Source organism: Phallusia mammillata, chromosome 6 (genome assembly GCF_965637545.1).
Source record: "Phallusia mammillata chromosome 6, kaPhaMamm4.hap1.1, whole genome shotgun sequence".
Classification (NCBI taxonomy): Eukaryota; Metazoa; Chordata; class Ascidiacea; order Phlebobranchia; family Ascidiidae; genus Phallusia; species Phallusia mammillata.
Genome location: NC_137257.1, coordinates 9,163,529 through 9,180,786, shown reverse-complemented (window position 1 = coordinate 9,180,786; position 17,258 = coordinate 9,163,529). Strand labels below are relative to the sequence as shown.

At 37.9% G+C, this 17,258-nt stretch overlaps 1 protein-coding gene across 1 annotated transcript; it reads left to right on the top strand.

The window, feature by feature from the left end:
• The first annotated feature begins 841 nt into the window (after window positions 1-841).
• On the top strand, window positions 842-17,099 carry LOC145232427 (uncharacterized). Its single transcript, XM_080097048.1, has 13 exons — window positions 842-1,934; window positions 3,855-4,038; window positions 4,597-4,745; window positions 5,636-5,811; window positions 8,738-8,963; window positions 9,889-10,035; window positions 10,208-10,300; window positions 11,276-11,474; window positions 12,241-12,463; window positions 13,106-13,350; window positions 13,637-13,839; window positions 14,228-14,542; window positions 14,980-17,099. The coding sequence occupies exons 1-13, from the start codon at window positions 941-943 to the stop codon at window positions 15,714-15,716; spliced, it is 3,891 nt and encodes a 1,296-aa protein (XP_079953174.1). The 5' UTR covers window positions 842-940; the 3' UTR covers window positions 15,717-17,099.
• Window positions 17,100-17,258: the final 159 nt, after the last annotated feature.

The following is a 17,258-nucleotide window of genomic DNA, read 5'->3' as shown; positions in this document are numbered from 1 at the left end:
CAACACCCTATCATTGAAGAAAATTCTGTGTGAAAACTGAAAACCACTAAATCTGTCGCTGTAATTTATTTGTGTTTTATTTGTTTCTTGATCTGATTTTACTGACCCTGAAATTGTCGCGGTTGTTTTACTTGCAAGGAGATTTCAATGATAAGAAAGTAATTACTACACCCTATCATTGATTTGATTGGATCTATTTGTTTGAATGTAAAGTGTAAAAAGGCATCATCATTGGAGATAAACTCCTATACCTGAACCCTTTCTAAGTTGCTTACCATTATTGACTGACATTAGAGGTGGTGTTAGAGGTTTTCCATATGGGCAGGAAACTTGGCCGAATGGCCTGGCGCACCTGACCCACATACAAAACCTAATCGGGTTTCGTCCCCGGGAGTATCCTGGGTTCGAATCCCGTGAACGACAAAGGGCAATTTTCAGTTCTCAGACTGCCGCCTGATTGTCGAAAAATACAAAAAAAAGAGGTGGTGTACAAGAAGTTTCATAGAGATTAAATAATGTTATAGTTCTTCATTGTGATTATGTGACAGGACAAAAACTTTGCTGTCTAATGCGGTGTTATAAATTAGGAAACCGAAAAGGCAACAAAACAACTACTGACCATTTGATGTATACTTAAAGTATTCAAGCGCAGCCCAGCACATTTGTAAGGGAAATTTCCCGAAGCAGAATAAATGTCTTCCATTAGAATAATTTCCTAATTGAACTGTTGTCCCCCCCATTAAAATTTCTAGATATGCCCCTGGGTGTTAGTATTGTTTTGAAAAATGCAAACCGAAATGAAAACATTATAGTCGAGTTGTTATATATCACTTTTTCAAAATTATAAAGTACATAACTGTTTTTTAGGATGTGCTCCCAGAAATCAAAATGAGCACATATTGAGCAGCAAAATTAGGCAAAAGCTTGGACTAGCAAAGTGATGTTTGGTCCACATCAAAATGGAATCAGTCCAGCACAGGTCAATACAGTTAATTCTCAGCATCAACTTATGCAACAGGCTTCATACCTTGGGCCCGAATCACTTAATGCCTCCTTAATGAACAATGCTGGCCAGATGGGTCTTGCACCTGGGGCGATGGAAATGGCCATGTATCAAAACAATGTGAACTTTATGAGTAATGCCAACCAAATCAACACCACTAACCATCCGGACCAGTGGCAGTTGGGAAATGGAAACTATGCCAACCCATGTTGGTATGCAATGTTTGATTATGATGCCAAAGCAGAGGATGAGTTGTCGCTTCATTCCGGGCAGCCAGTGGAGATCATATCAAAAGATGCCGGTGTGTCTGGTGACGAGGGTTGGTGGACAGGGAAAGTGGCTAATCGACTTGGTGTGTTTCCAAGTAACTATGTTGCGCAACCTAAAGCAAATTTACAGCATTTAGCACAGCCAAGGACTCGGGTTTATCATAAGCTCTGTGAAGATGACTCACCTTCTGATCCGGCAGAGGTTGAAGCGCAAGATGGGATTATTGCACAAAAGCCCATCATTAACCTCCAAGAAATTGACTTCAATGAACTGAAACTACAAGAAATAATAGGAGTAGGTGGTTTCGGGAAAGTTTATCATGGATTTTGGGGAGACAAAGAAGTAGCCATAAAAGCTGCCAAAGTTGATCCTGATGAGGACGTCCGCAACACTGTTGAGAGCGTTAGATCTGAAGCCAGGTCATTTTCCCTGTTGTCACATAAGAACATCATAGCCCTTGAGGGTGTCTGTCTTCAGGAGCCTAACCTTTGCATAGTATTGGAATACGCTCAAGGTGGTGCATTGAATCGCTGCTTACAAGGACGAAAACTGCCTCCACAGGTTCTAGTCGACTGGGCTCTGCAGATAGCACAAGGCATGCAGTATCTTCACTATGAAGCACCTGTGCCCCTAATTCATCGTGATCTGAAATCAAGCAATGGTAAGATTTTGTTTGTGTTGCAATTTTGTTCAAACTGCAGAAACAATTCTTTTTAACATGAGATTTATATATCTATTTGTGCTGAAAGTTTATAGCAGTGGTTTTGAACTTTTTGGTGTAGTTTTCCACTAAAGTTAATGACCAAGTTAGAATTTCCCCTTCGACATTTTTTGATGATGTTTTGTGCCGTACATAACAATGAAGACCTTTTCTTGATTAAAAATACCTAAATTTGTGACTAAATAATCAGATTTATAATCTTAGATATATATATTTGAGTAGAACCTAAAATAACACTTTAGGCACCATTGACTCATGTAGTTTTCCTCTGTGTGTGTACGTACATATATACATTCTAATATATATATTTAATTTATAATTTGGGAAATTTCCCACCTGCTCAGAACCGCTGGTTTAAAGCTTCCAAACAATTTTAGAACAAAATGCTTTGGGGATAGCTGACACGGTTACCGCAGACTGTCACCACCCTACACTTTTTTTTCAATTTTTTTTATTTTCATGGAATGTTTTATGTGCAAATATACCTACCTACTTACTTACCTCCTTAAAATGAGTTCTTAAATAGCAAGTCGACAGAAGTGGATAGATTTGAATGTAAAATATATGTGTATGTTTACCCTTGGTGGGTTTGTAATCTGGTCCAAACATGTTCTGTGGGATGGTCAAAGTTTCTTGTTTTGCACTTCCTGTTACAGCATATGCAAAGCAATTTGTCTTACAAATTTGTGTCTGGGTGGGGGGGTCACCAGCAACAAAGAAGGCACACTTGTGTACATTGGTACATATCTTCCATGGTCTTAAAGTAGCCACTGTCATATTTACGACCCTTTTTAAGCATATTTATATGTTCTGGTGGAGAAATGCACTGTATTCACTGATCAAAGGGTCTTCGTAGGCAAATAAACTTTAAGCACCATGCCTGAAAAAATATTTTGTACAATTCAGCAAACCTGACCCTTAGTTTGTGAAAACTGCAACTTCTTTGTTTTATCTCTATTTACCTCCCTTAATCACTTGGTATTTTAGTAACAATATATCATGCATAGCAATTTGCATTTTGTTTATGCATACAAATTTACTAGGGTGTGAGTATGTTTTCATCTTTTATATTCATTTCAAATCAATTTGATTTGTTAAGGTAATATTCATTCCCACAAAAAGACCACATCTTTCTTAGTTCTCTTTAATTTTTTGTCACCTTATTTTTGGCGCTGTATATTTTGTGATATCTTAGGATTGACCTATATTAAGGCTTTGTACTGCATGTTAATTTAATAAGTATTGATCCAAAATGCTTTTGCTGTAATTGTGATTGATTATTCTAAACTAGGTGTCTTAAAATTATCTATATATATTTGTAGTGTGGTGTGTTCTCACATAAACAACGTAATTTCTGTTGGCCTGTCTGTGATCAGTTACATACCAAAACAAAATGCCAATACAAACCTTAAACTTGAAGACCTGAATTTACTTTTTTCGGGAGTGAAAACATTTTATGTGTTCTAATTCTAACACTCATAATTGTTAAAGTTTGAGGAAAATCCATTCCCTAACCTTAAAATTGCAAATCACTGGCAGATAACTGGTCAACAATAGTATATATATATTGAATCAGGCAACTCAATTTGCTTTTAAGGTGTAAAACAGTGGCCGAGCCATTATCGAACCTCTGATTCAGCAGTATTTGGGGTTCGATTGAACCTTGGTTAAGAACCACTGGTGTTAAACCAACTTTTTACAGTCTTAGTCTTTATTTAGACCACTTAAGTAATAAAGCTGAAAAATTTTTTGTTTTAAAAATGTAAACCCTGAAAAGCAGGTCACTTTTGTGCACCCGTGGGAAATTTTTGTTTGAGAAAACCTGGTTCAGTACTTTACGTTGAGCCTTTTGTTGTTTAGTTCTTATCAAAGAGCCACTGGGTGCTGCTGATGACATTTTCTACAAGACAATGAAAATCTCTGATTTTGGTTTGGCTCGAGAGATGTATAAGACGACACGCATGAGCGCTGCTGGCACCTACGCATGGATGGCCCCAGAAGTGATCAAAACATCAACTTATTCCAAAGCAAGCGATGTTTGGAGGTAAAAATTATTTTAAGAACAAAATCAAGTTCATTCAAACAGTAAATCGGATCGGTAAAAACAGATTCGGTTAATTCTGATTTACAAGTCGGACAAAACTTGTTGTACAAATGATTTAAATTGTGATAAGAACTAATAGACATTGGTTAGTCCAGATCTTCGCCTAACCCAGACAATTTTTTGGGTCTAAACGGGTCTAGATTAACTGCGGTTTACTTTATTAACAGTGATTAAATACATCCGAATTATTCAGTTTGACATAAAGGTTTAATCTCTACAATATTTCTCAAAAAAATATTTAGTGGTGTTACTAAGAAAGCTTGGCCATAAAAGTAATGTTGTTTAGAATGTTAAATTTGTAAAGGTCCTTAACTATTATGAGAGATGACAATTTTTACTACTTCGGTATGACATCTTCACTGACATAATATTGTGTAGTGTCATGTAATTCCTACTTTTATATACCTTGCAAATCTATTTTTGTTTTATTTATGGGGATACAAATTAAGGTCAACAGGACAAGATCACCCAAAATTTATTTGCTATAATTTTAAACAGCTATGGAATCCTATTATGGGAGCTTCTTACTGGGGAGCAGCCTTACAGGGGAATTGATGGCCTTGCTGTTGCTTATGGAGTAGCTGTCAACAAGCTTACTTTACCTATTCCTTCCACATGCCCTAAGGAGTTTAAGGACCTTCTAGAACGTAAGTTTTTCAGCAAAAGTTTTGTTTTTGTTTTAATGCATTAAAGTTGGATACATGATTTAAAACAGTGATTTTGAACCTTTTTGGTGTAGTTTTCCAACTAAAGTCAGTCACCAAGTTTAAATTTCTCCATATGTTTTTTATGATCATGTTTTATGCAGTACATTAACAATAATGGTCTTTATTCTCAGATTACCATAATCAGATTTGACTTTACAGAGTAAAACTTCAAATAACAATTTAAGTACCATTGACAGTTTTCCTTTGTATGTACATTATTTCCCACTATTGGGAAATTTTCTACAGTTATGAATCACTGACTTTAAATAAGTCAAATCGAACACTTTTAATTTCAGTGCATACCAGTGTTCTTGTTGCTTGGACTTTTTTAAGTCTGTTTGGTTTGAATTAGTTCAGAGTCGAAATTAACTTGCTTGTTTAGATGGAATCTATATTTGAACAAGGCTTTAAAATTGAAAACACAACCATTACAATTTATTCATCTTGAAACAGGCTTCATATAAAACACATGCTGGTGTTAAAATGGCTTAATGCAAAAAAGAAATAGGTGTTAAAATGTTAACAAATAGTTTTTAGTTATATACATAAACTAAATAATGCTCTTTGGCAAATGTATTATTTTAACCAATCCTATTCAGGTCGTCTTCAGTTTATGTATGTTTTGAGTAACGTTTGTTGATTAATGATTCAAACCAAATAACCAAAAATGTAAAATGCGGGTAAAAAAATCCTTAATTGAACAGGGTATGTTTTTGTAAAATTCAGAAGTGGCTTGTCACGAAAAAACTGCAAACCTTTTGACAGTGACCTTTATGTGAACCAATGTTGCTATAGTTTGTTCCATATTTACATTACAAATGCTGTTACAGGATGTTGGGCGTCAAACTCACAATCTCGGCCAACATTTCCTTCCATCTTGACCAGTCTCCAGGCCATTGCGGAATCCAATTTTACATCGGTAGATGATGACTCCTTTAAAAGCATGCAAGAGGATTGGAGATTAGAAATCCAAGCTATGTTTGATGACTTGAGAGCCAAAGAAAAGGTGCGTGTCTGGTTTTAATACTTGAAGTAGAAACTGCTGGGAATTGTAAATATTTGCTTACTTTGGTAAATTTGAAATTTACTGTTGTGACATTTTGGTTTTATTGTATTTTTGTGGTATTTGCTTCCGTGTTGCTTGAGTTGCCATGAATCAGACAAGTGGTTTAAAATTGTTCACGTAGTTGTGGTAAAAATCCAAAATGTTAAAAACGTTTATTTTGTATGCTTGGTTAGATGGAATTTCTTTATGCTTTGTCACTTTAATTCAACTTTGAATGGTACAAAATAAATCTTCTGTTAAAAATTTTGGGGTGACACAACCTAGAATTTTTTTGAATACTACCTGCACCAAGATCAATCTTTTTAGTAATTTCTTTGTGTTTTACCACTTTAATTAATTTTCACAGGTTTATGATGAGTACAAAATGAATCTGTTTGTTTAAAATTTTGAAATAGCACAATTTAGAATTTCTTGATGTATTTTTATTCATTAGAAAATCTTTTTGAACAGTGTCAGCACTAAGAACAATTTTCTTGCAAATTGCCCATAACCTTTCCTGCAGCAACCAAATACAATATATATATGCCCAGTGGTGGGATTCCGCTGGTTTGCACCAGTTCTATAGAACCATTTCACGAAATTTTATGAGATCAGCGGACCGGTTAGCATTGCTGGCAATAATCTTTTTGTAACAGAACCGGCTAAAACATATGACTTTTGTCATAAAACTGGCTGACAAAAAATTTGAATCCCACCACCATATATATATACCCATTGATAAGCTGTCGATTTTTGTTTTGGGAGTTTTTTGTGTATTTCAATTCTTACCTCTGTATTCCATTTGCACTTTGGTATTGCCAAAACTGCCAGACTAAAATGGAAACAGGGTTATTGCCATCCCATGCTTTGTGGGTTTGGCTGTCCAAACAGGATTGTTTAACTTTGGTCCCACAGCAACTGACTGCTCCAACTGTCACTACAAACTGCAAGCAAATGCATGTGATGCTTTGTGCTTGCATGTGTCATTGTTTGTTCAAGAAATTGGACCAGAATGATGTTTGCTAGGTGCTGTACTCGCCATATCCCTGCAAGTATATTGTTTATGACTGGAAAACCCATGCCTTGCCGAAGGGTAGAGCTACTAACACAAGAACTCGTACTACAAACGGTTTGCTTAACACTGATAGATGGCATAAAGAGCACAGTTATTTAAAATAACAGTGAGACTGGGATAGGGTTAGCGATTAAATTTAACTTAATGAACTACCGGTAGGTAACTGTCAGTGTTTTTTACACACTTTTTTTACACGTTTTAAATATTTGTGAACGCTCTTTGTGCCACTTTTTGGAATTTCACAAACTTTTGTACTGTGAGTTCCTGTGTTAGTAGCTCTGCCGTTTGCAGTAGGAGTTGGTTAAACCTGTAAGCCAAGAACTTACATTCCGACTTTTGAGCTGACACACAATATGCAAATTTTTTATGCCTACATTAACTTCCCTGCCAAGGCAGTCCATGAATTAAAGCCAGCCCTCACAGTTGCTGATTTTAAAACACTGTTTACACTTGGTTTAATTAACACTTTTGAAAATTATAAAAAGTATTTCAGCAATTTTTTGAACATTTTTAGTCCATAAGTCACATTTGAATTTAAAAGGTTGCATGGTTTGTGGACAGGTTGTCTAAATCGTGTAGATCAGGGGTGCACGACCTCTTTGATTCATCATCAATTTCTTGACATCTACCACTTCACTGCAAATTAACAATATAATGCAAGGCTATGTGTTAATTACCAACACATAACTGGCATTTTTTGTATCCTGTTCTGTTGTGGTTTAGATATGATATTTTTTACAGTGTAATGAGCACCATTTGTAAACTTGATCCAATACTAATCTTTAAAATACAAATTTTGAGAAAAACTTTTAGGCCCAAATTGAAAAGCAGTCTAGTCCACAGGGTGCTATATGTGAATAGTTATGCTAAAACAAAAACTGTTTCACCAATCCTACTACTAAACCTTGACCAAACTTTCCAAAAAACACTTCATCTCAGCAATATATTAAGTTTCACCAAGTTTTTGACCCCAAACTTAAATTTAACCACTCAAGTTAAGCATATATGTTCTTAACTGTCTAATGTCCATTTGTTCCTTTGCTTAGACAAGAAAAACTGCTTTAAATTATTGATATTTACGTATTTGATTGCTAGGTATCCAAAGTGCAATGTAAATTTTGACTTAGATTGCCATAACTGTTAACCCAAGGGCCCCACAAAATAATGAATTCTTTATCTATACATTTGTATTTACTAGATTTTATGACCTCCAAATTTAATATTTTTGTGGTTATGCATTGCCAAGAATTACACCATTTTGTAACTCTAAGTTTGATTTACATGTTGTTCACCCTTTATTGCAGTACACAAGTGATTCCCACCCTTTATCGACCAATTCCTCCCTTAACAATTAAAACATGCGCATTCATCCCCATTACAGTACATAGTAGATGGTAAACAATGCAAAGATCATTTCAATTTGGGTGTTTTATCAACTATACAGGTTGTATTCCCACAGCTAAAGTGAAAAGCATGTAAACATTTATGTAAATTCCTCCCCTCAAGTTTCAAAATTCCTTCCCAGTTGGGAACCGCTGCAATACACCATGTTTTTTTAACTTATTTCCATGGTGTGTAATATGAATGAAATCAAGTTTATAGAGCTCTTTTGGCAATTGTATTTTTATTCCGATGTTGCGACGGCCTATACAGTTCACCTCCATCAGGGTAAATAACACTGAATGTGTAGTACAGTGCACAATAAACAAACGAAAAACGAATTAAACGTAAGCCGAGCCACAATGCAACGAAAACACTGCACGATAACAAATAATTGTGCCTCTAATGAATGAAATGTTTGTATATTTACAGGAGCTTTGCAGTCGAGAGGAAGCATTGACTCGAGCCACGCTCCAGCACAAGTTGCATGAGGAATACTTGCGTGAACGTGAACGGGAGCTTCACGAAAGAGAACTGGATATTGTACAGCGCGAGTTGAACATGTACCTTGTGACCCCTTCTGTAACAGACAAGCCACACCCTGCAAAGAGGAAAGGCAAATTCAAGAGACAAAAAATTCACATCAGCGAACCCACAGGTGAGGAAAAAACATGTGCTTAACGAAGTTTTGTTTTTTAATACATTTGTAAGAATATACTTTTTAGCTAAGGCTTGGTTAGGAAAACTTTGAGAAGGTTACAATACTGGATATTGCTGTAAATCATTGATAAATCACTTAAGTGTACATACATGAGGTTATTTCAAGTCAGAGTTTAAATAAAGATTTATCAGAAACAGAAATATTGTTTTTCAAAGATGTCCCCAATATGAAAGTTTAACCAATAGCAATCAACTAGAAAAACTTATAAAAAGCAATAAATTGTAAACAAATTTCGTGAAATTCGTGCCTTTTGTGGACTCGTTTCTGTTTTCTGTTATAAGCCTGTTTGTACATTTAACTTGGCTTTTAAAGCCACATATAGCATTTGGTGTTAGTTTGGTAAGGTATTGTGAAGTGGTTAATTAAACAGTACATCATTGCAATGATGTGTTGCAGGCAGGGGGATTTTGCAATGACTCACAGTACACACAATTTCTACTTGGCACGCTGTGTAATCAACATTTATATGACCTTTGGTGCCATAGCTTATTTTTACCGACATATAAACAGGCTTAAACTTATGGTGCTGCATAAAACTTTGTAACTTGCATTCTAGCTCAATTTCCCATTTAAAAATATACATTTAATAGCAAAAAAGAGTTTTTGGGTCAATTACAGCTTAGTTTTAGTTAAGTCGCATCCTGATTTACCTTGATTACGTTTGATGGAATAACTGATATAATCTCTTCAAGCTACTATCCTTTTACTCGGTAATCGTACTCGGTATGGAAGGTATATACATGTGGTACTCGGTATCGGTACTCGCTTCAAAACCTGGTATCGTCCCATCACTAGCAAGTTTAGCATGAAGTTTATAAATACGCTATGCATACATACACTATGTTGTTATTTTGTGTTTCAGACTTCAAACACAAGCTATCTGTGAAAGCTTCAGTGAATCAAGAAACCCACACGAGTGTGCTACAGAGCATGATTGAACATGATTCAGATAATCCGTTTGTTCCACCAAGTCCATCACCTGCTATTCCACAACTGCAAACAATAAAAAGTATGAACCCCGACTTTCAATGTCATGTGTGTGTTTTCCTGCCTTTTAGACAAAATGATTTTAAAAAGGTCTTATACATGTAAACTAAGCAATTATAACACTGTGATTTTGGATAAAGCGAGTATGTATGCAATCTTTTAATTTGAATTACATATATTATTGTTTTTTACAGATCCAGCCAATCGCGATGATGCAATGTCCTTAGATGCTGCAAGACAATTAATTGCCACTAAGAAGGCTGTTTTATCTCCTGGAAAATCAGCATGTAAGTATACAAGTGTGTTACAATGGGTTGGAAGAAGCCAGTACCATAGCTGAAATTTCATATTTTTAAATATTTAAATTGTTGGCAAAATGTGACAAAACAATGTTAAAGATGTTCTTCCTGCCTGAGTCCAAGGCTCTTCAACAAGGGTGAATTTAACATGCTTTAGGGGTTTGATTTGAACCATGTTAGGTTTTTCAAAATGTCATGCCTATGCCAAAGTCACATACCGTTACCACATACACATTCCATGGAGAACTCATCTTTGTTTTTGCAACAGATTGGCAGTGTTAGTTTTAACTGTGTAAGCTACCACAGAATAAACTTATATGGCCTAACTGTATCTTTACACAAAGGTTACATCTGTTTACACATGTCAAGATTAATTTAGCATTGTGCTGTACACGAAAACTTTACCACCAACAGTCTGTGCTATTAGTGATGTTATCCCACATGCATTTAGTGCTTATATACTAGTGATGGGACGATACCAGGTTTTGAAGTACCAATACCGAGTACTTAAATATAGTGTTGTACTTAGTTGCGTATCACATTCACAAGCTAATTTATCTGCCATGGCTGGGGTGTATGCATGCGCACACATGCAGAAGCATGTAGAAAGATGTGATTTCCACACGATAGTGAAAAACATATATTTGTAACCTGGCGGAACTTTTTCCTGATTTTGTGCTGTCCGAAGCAAATGTTGGCAAAAAGTTGCCTATATTATAGTTTAAACCGGCCTTAGTTATTGAAAACAGAGGCAAAACACTATTTTGATATGAGTATCAATACTACTAAAATCGTTCCGGGTACTCGTCCCATCACTATTATATACATCCTAGTTTAAGGACAGTTGCCAACCTGCACTAATAATAACAACAGCAAATGTTAAAATGTCTACAAGATGAACTCAATTTACACAAGTTCACTGGCGGATATGTTTTAAATTAATAAAATGTATTTTGCTCATAGCTGATGGTGAGGCATCAGAAACCGATGACGACCAAACTCTTCGGCCAACAGAACTTCCATTTATACCAGTATCAACTACTACTGGACCATCACCAATGTCTGTTTCAAGCCTAAATCATGTCCAAGCAAATCGTGGCAGTTGTGACAGTGATGAGTTTTCAACTCCCAGACCAACCCCACAAAGCAGCAGAGAAAATAGGTAAGGATGTCTTTACTTGACCTGTATCTCCTTTTGCTGGTTGATTGGTCCTCAATTATTGAACAAAACAAATGTGGTAGTGATGTATTGTTAAAAAAAACTACAGTAAAAAATTAGGACATTTCTTAGAAATAAGGACATAGCCCTTCAAAATAAGGACAAATCTTAGAAATAAGGACGGTATGGCAACCCTGTCTATAGGCTATAAATTACGTTATGATTTGTTTTCCAAAGTATGGGTCATACCCTAGTGTTGGTTTGCCTGAATTTCTAACTAAGTTTTGTTGCATTTTTGATTTCCGCAGTTTTAAACTGCCGCTTAATGTTAATTTCATTGTAACTTGTTAAAAAAACGTTGTTAGTGCACTGTTTAGCATTGTCAGGTTCTGGCTAAATGGAAATGTTAGGTCAAAAAACTGAATAATATGACATAGTAATTTTCATGAAAAAATGTTTGGTAAAGTTACAGATAAAATGCAACGAAAATATCCAAGACCACAAGATAGATGAAAATTGTAGGTGGCATCCTTGATAACCACCGGCTTAATCTAAGTGTATAATATATTACATTTTTCCGATCTATGCTTGTTAAGTCCTGAATCTTCTTCCATATTTTCTCACGGTCCTAACAACTGGTTTGAAAAAATTCGTTTGAAAAGCATTTAATTTTGAAAATCGTCAGAGTTGATAAAAACAAATCTTAACTGAGTTTTATGTGGGTGAAAACTTGCACAGCCAACGTCCCTAAACCTATGTTCTTTTTTAGCTTGAAACGGGTCCAGAAAAATTTGAACCGTGCTCTTATCGAAGCCGCAGTGATTCTGGCTTCAGTGGCCCTCGGTCGTGACGTGTGCTCTGTGGCCCAACTGATCGCCCACCTTCCGCTTCCGGCATCAGACGACTCGGGGAGCACAGGTTCCGCGGAGTCAAAGTCCAGCGCCGGAAAAAACCACAACACCGCTATCTTGGGGGGTTCCCCTAAAGCAAAAGTAAGTGATCGAGGTTTTGTTTGTGGTTTGGAGGTTTTCACCGGAATGGGCTTTTAATGCACTGAAATTTATTGTGTAATTGAACAGGGGTTATCTTGGGGATTAGGACTGGGATTGTATAGTATGTACTGTGTTATTGGTTTGTGGAAAAACGTATATATTAGGAATGTAGTAATAAGCCACCAAGCAATAAAAATTTAATCCAAAAACCTTGAGTGTTACAAAAATCACCCGTTTTGGCGTATTGTGTTTTGCAGCATTTCATTTTTTATATTACAGCATCTAATTTGTAATGTAAAAGATTTAAGGTTGTAGAAAGAATCTAAAACTGTTTTTCAAAAAGTGTTCGTTTGTTTCGTATGTTACAAATATGCTTACGGTTTCTTGAATATGATTTTTCTGTTGATGCTATAAAAGGGACTTATCTAACCTTAAGAATTACTTAAAGCGAATGACTTTGTGTTTTTCATGAACTTAAATCTACGAACGTACGGTTCGTTTTAGTTATAAACCACCAACCAACGAGCTGGGTATTTTTTTGAAGTACAAATATTACAAGTACATTCTTAATATGACCAAAAACTATGTTACATAAAAAAATCCTATAGCGTAGTAGTAAATTGATTCCATCACTTTCTGCAGCCTTCCAACGAACAAGTAACTCGAGTACAGAGACAATCTCATCCCGAAACAAAGGGCAATAGGATATCCCGGACATCGCTGGACAGTGAACCTTCCACCTCGGCCACTCTCTTGTCCGTTTCCTCAGTGGACTCGATGACCACTGCTGACCACGTCACACCAGCGGTGGCAGCGTACCAGGCGGCCGGTGACCTAGTGACCCCTGAACCTGTGTTACCGGTCAAGAAGCCACCGATATCATTACGGTTTGTATTTGATTAAAAATCTGTTTTGGTAAAGTAGTGATTTCCAGATTTGTTTCACTCACGTACTATTTACTCACTGCTTACAAGGGATGGGCCAATAAAAAATGTTCTGTTCGGTTGAACTCCAAACATCTCACGTTAATGCTCGATGCTCGGCCAAGCACGCTCGTTGCATTGTGACGTCAAAATCATTCCCGATTCTACTCTATTTTTGTAGCTTTACAAGGCCCATGCTTCACATTATACATCTGACACGCACAAACAACATCAACTTGTATTTTTTTAGGTTACCTGACACTGCCGTATATTCGCCGGGTATTCCCAGTGCCAGTGATTCCCCAGATATCGTTGATCTGTCCACCCCTGTCGTAAGCCAACATATTTCATCGAACCTTGTCGATTGTACCAATCAGGGTTTCCGTGGTGATGATGACGTCGACAAGGGACGGGTAAACTACGCTGCTCAGATTTCGGTCGATTCTAACCCAGGTGAGATTTTTTGTTATCTAGGACGTACAAGTTTTTTGATTTTTTAGGACTTAAAAGTTTCTTGGTGTTTTTTAGGCCTGAAAGTATCTTGATATTTAGGCCTTGAAAGTATTTTCTTGGGACTTAGTACCGAAAAATGAGTACCGAAATAGTTTAAACTTAAAAAGTATGATGATAGTCGTATTGTTATTTAGCGTGAAATTAGATTTATCATTGTTTAAGTGCGATAACGAACTCGTGATAGGCCCAAAAGTTATTTACAAAAGTAAATTTTCCAAACAAACGTTGCAAAGTGTTAAGGAAAGCCCAAATCTTGCCGTTTTTTCACGGGTCGGTTCCACCTAAATTCCTAAACTACTTAAAAAAGATTAATATTTTTTTTTACCAGGACAACCGGACAGTCTTGTATCATTGGTCCAACCGATTTCAACTAGTTCATTTTCAACAAATGTAGTCTATCGAAAACCGCCAGTATTTTCCCATTCGGCTGTCGATCTGCCTTCAGCTGCGAGAAAGCGGTCGTCATGGGGCCCTACAGAGGTCATGGGTGGCGGAATGACGTCCGACACCGGGACCGGTGGAGCCGTGACGTCATCAAGAGCCAGGGGCCACCGTAGGACGCCCTCTGACGGTCGCTTGCCTAAGTCGTCGCTGGATAACGCCGTGAAGGTTTTGCAACACCATAAGACCCCTGCTGAAAAAGGTATGATATAATTCTTGTCTGTTAGGGTTGTAAACGGGCCTGAAATTGGTGCCCGTACCTAAAAGTACAAACCAGAAACCCGGCCTGAACCCGAATCGTTTTTTGTAAAAGCTGGTTTAGGCCCGAAAGTTTGATTGACAGGCCTATACTTTAAAAAAAGCCTCAGGAAAGACCAAGACAACAAACACAATAGACTATAACATACAATTGGTTTTGAACAGGGTTATTTAGGGCTGTTTGACATTGGGGTCAAGTTCAGTAACTGACTACTTAGTTAGTTAAAATTTATTCAGTAATAATAACAATAATACAGACACAGAGTGTAAAGTCAGTCCCGAATCCAGCAAGTTTCAGTTGAAGAAACCCAAGCCCGAACCCGCCCTGACTAACAACCCCCAAAAAATGACCCCGGTAAATAAATCTTTCTACCTCTTTAGCTATGGAAGCAACCAAGGACCCCGAACTCTGTCGTCTCCCTGCTCCGACCAACTCTTCAAGAAGAAAGAGCGACCAAGGAATCGACCTAAAGAGCAACGCAGAACGCCCCAGTAATCTCCCTATTACCCGGCCCCGACCCAGTGGGAATCCCCGGCACCTGTCGTCCCCTTCGAGTGGGTCAGAGTCCCCGGTCGGCACCAGACGCTTCGCAGACCTCCCCAGAGAACCCCAGGCCCCAAACCCAGCCCCCTATGTTGACCAGTATTACCCACCCCAGTCTGCCCCGAGTAGTGTTTACCAGCCTCAGTTTACCCCCTACAGCGGAACCCCACCCCGGACCGGCCCGGTGTACCAGCTGCCCAAGCAGAGTCCGTTAGTTACATCTTCACATCATCACGGCCCGAACACAACGCCACAAGACGAACCTTCACCGTTCGATGTGAAATTTCCGTCGCCTAAACCACGCCCCCAGCATTCCAGCCAATCAGATTCGGGCTCGGAACAGGCACCGCCCCTGCCCGTGAAAACCGTGCGTTTTCAGCGCAAAGCGCAAACTGTGAGCTACGACACACAACGCAGCATCTTGGACTTGGATTTAGGTGAAGAACACGACATTCACGACCCACTGGTGCGGTATAGCCCAAAGAAAGAGCCTGTACGTGTGGAAACAACACGCAATGCGGCAGACTTAAGTGTCGTCAGTTACAACGCCTTGCAACGGGAGTTTTTGCATTGATCATCAGCTATTATTTAAAATGAGTATAAATTAAGCTACATATAGGTATTTTCTACTTTGGGCTGACCTATGACTGAATTTCGTTTTATAACACCTGCTATAAATGGCCCTTTTCAGAAAAGCTTTTGATCAAATCAGCAAAAAACAAATAATTACCTATCCATTTTGGCCATGGATTTTAAACATTTACTTATCCAGGTCATATTAAAGACTGACCAAGGTTTTGGCCTTTGGCATGCAACTGTTCAGATTATTGTCTTATTATTTTTTCCTTATACTTTCATCAACGGTTGCTGTTGGCTGCTCGACCCGGCTTCAAAATAATGACCGAACAATTTTTGCCATAATTTTTTCGCACCCCTGCATCAAGTGCCAGCAATGAAACACCGCGCCGGTGACGTACCTATGCCGTCATAGCCGATAGTGCTGATTTGTCGTCGTAACCTCTATTACTCGATGATGCCCTTCACAGCATTTTTGCAAGTTGTTGCGTTTTTTTGGTTTTGGGGCACCGTACCTTTCGCAAAACCTTTTTCTCCTTTTTGGTATAGTACCTTACTTCTTGGGATTTTATCTTTTTTCAAAAAAACTTTAGCCAATCGTTGACCATCGGGATTATATAGGAAATTTAAATGGGACTTTGCCTTAACCTTTTGGTAGACTGCAAAACTTTATGATTTTCCCCAACTTCTGGGCGACATATACAATTGGGTTATCATTTGACTTTTGACCTAGTGATTGTTTGGTATCCAGCGGCGTGTTTCAATCGCTGGAATGATATTACTTTTTATGACAGTCGTGTTTTGCCCTGTTGTTAGTCACACCAAAGTTGGCGAATGGTACATGACTTCGTTCGGCAGAAACTAATACTTTTTGCCACTGCGCTGCCATAATGCGTTTTCTTGGCCCTCAATTGGGTCGCCCGCTTTTTTCGTCTCAATCTTATAGAACTTCCCTTGGTGTTTTTTGCTCTTCTATATTTTTTTTCTTCTTAGTCGTTGCAATATTTGCCACTAGGAGTCGCTCCTCATCAAAGGTCAATATATTTCCTCCTAACGTAACAAATTCCAAAACCAAAAGCGAAACAAGTTGCTATCAATTCCCGGAAACGTCACCTCTGACGTCACACACTCGTGACGTCATAGTGATGATGTCACACTCCGCATGCACGCTGTCCTTAGTGCAGCAGCGCGTTTGGAAATTTTATTCTTCACTGTGCTGTCAAAACCGCGGCAAAACAGAGAAATACTCGGCCAAGCTGACGTTGTCGCCGTGGCTATCAGAGGGCGCTAAGTGTTGGCGTTTGTAGTTTCTCTTTTGTTTCGCCGCTTTCCCTTCTCAAAGGCAATAAATGTTCGCGAAAATAAACGCCTGGTAAGCTTGTTTCTTTGTTTTGTGTGTCAGATGAAGAATACCTATGTCAAACAATTAAAGTACGCGAGGCACATTGAAGGCGTCGTACTGAATTCAGTGGACTTGGCGTACTATGATTTCTATATGAGTGTGCCGTGATCGTGGGTCTTCATGGACGCTTTAGGGCTG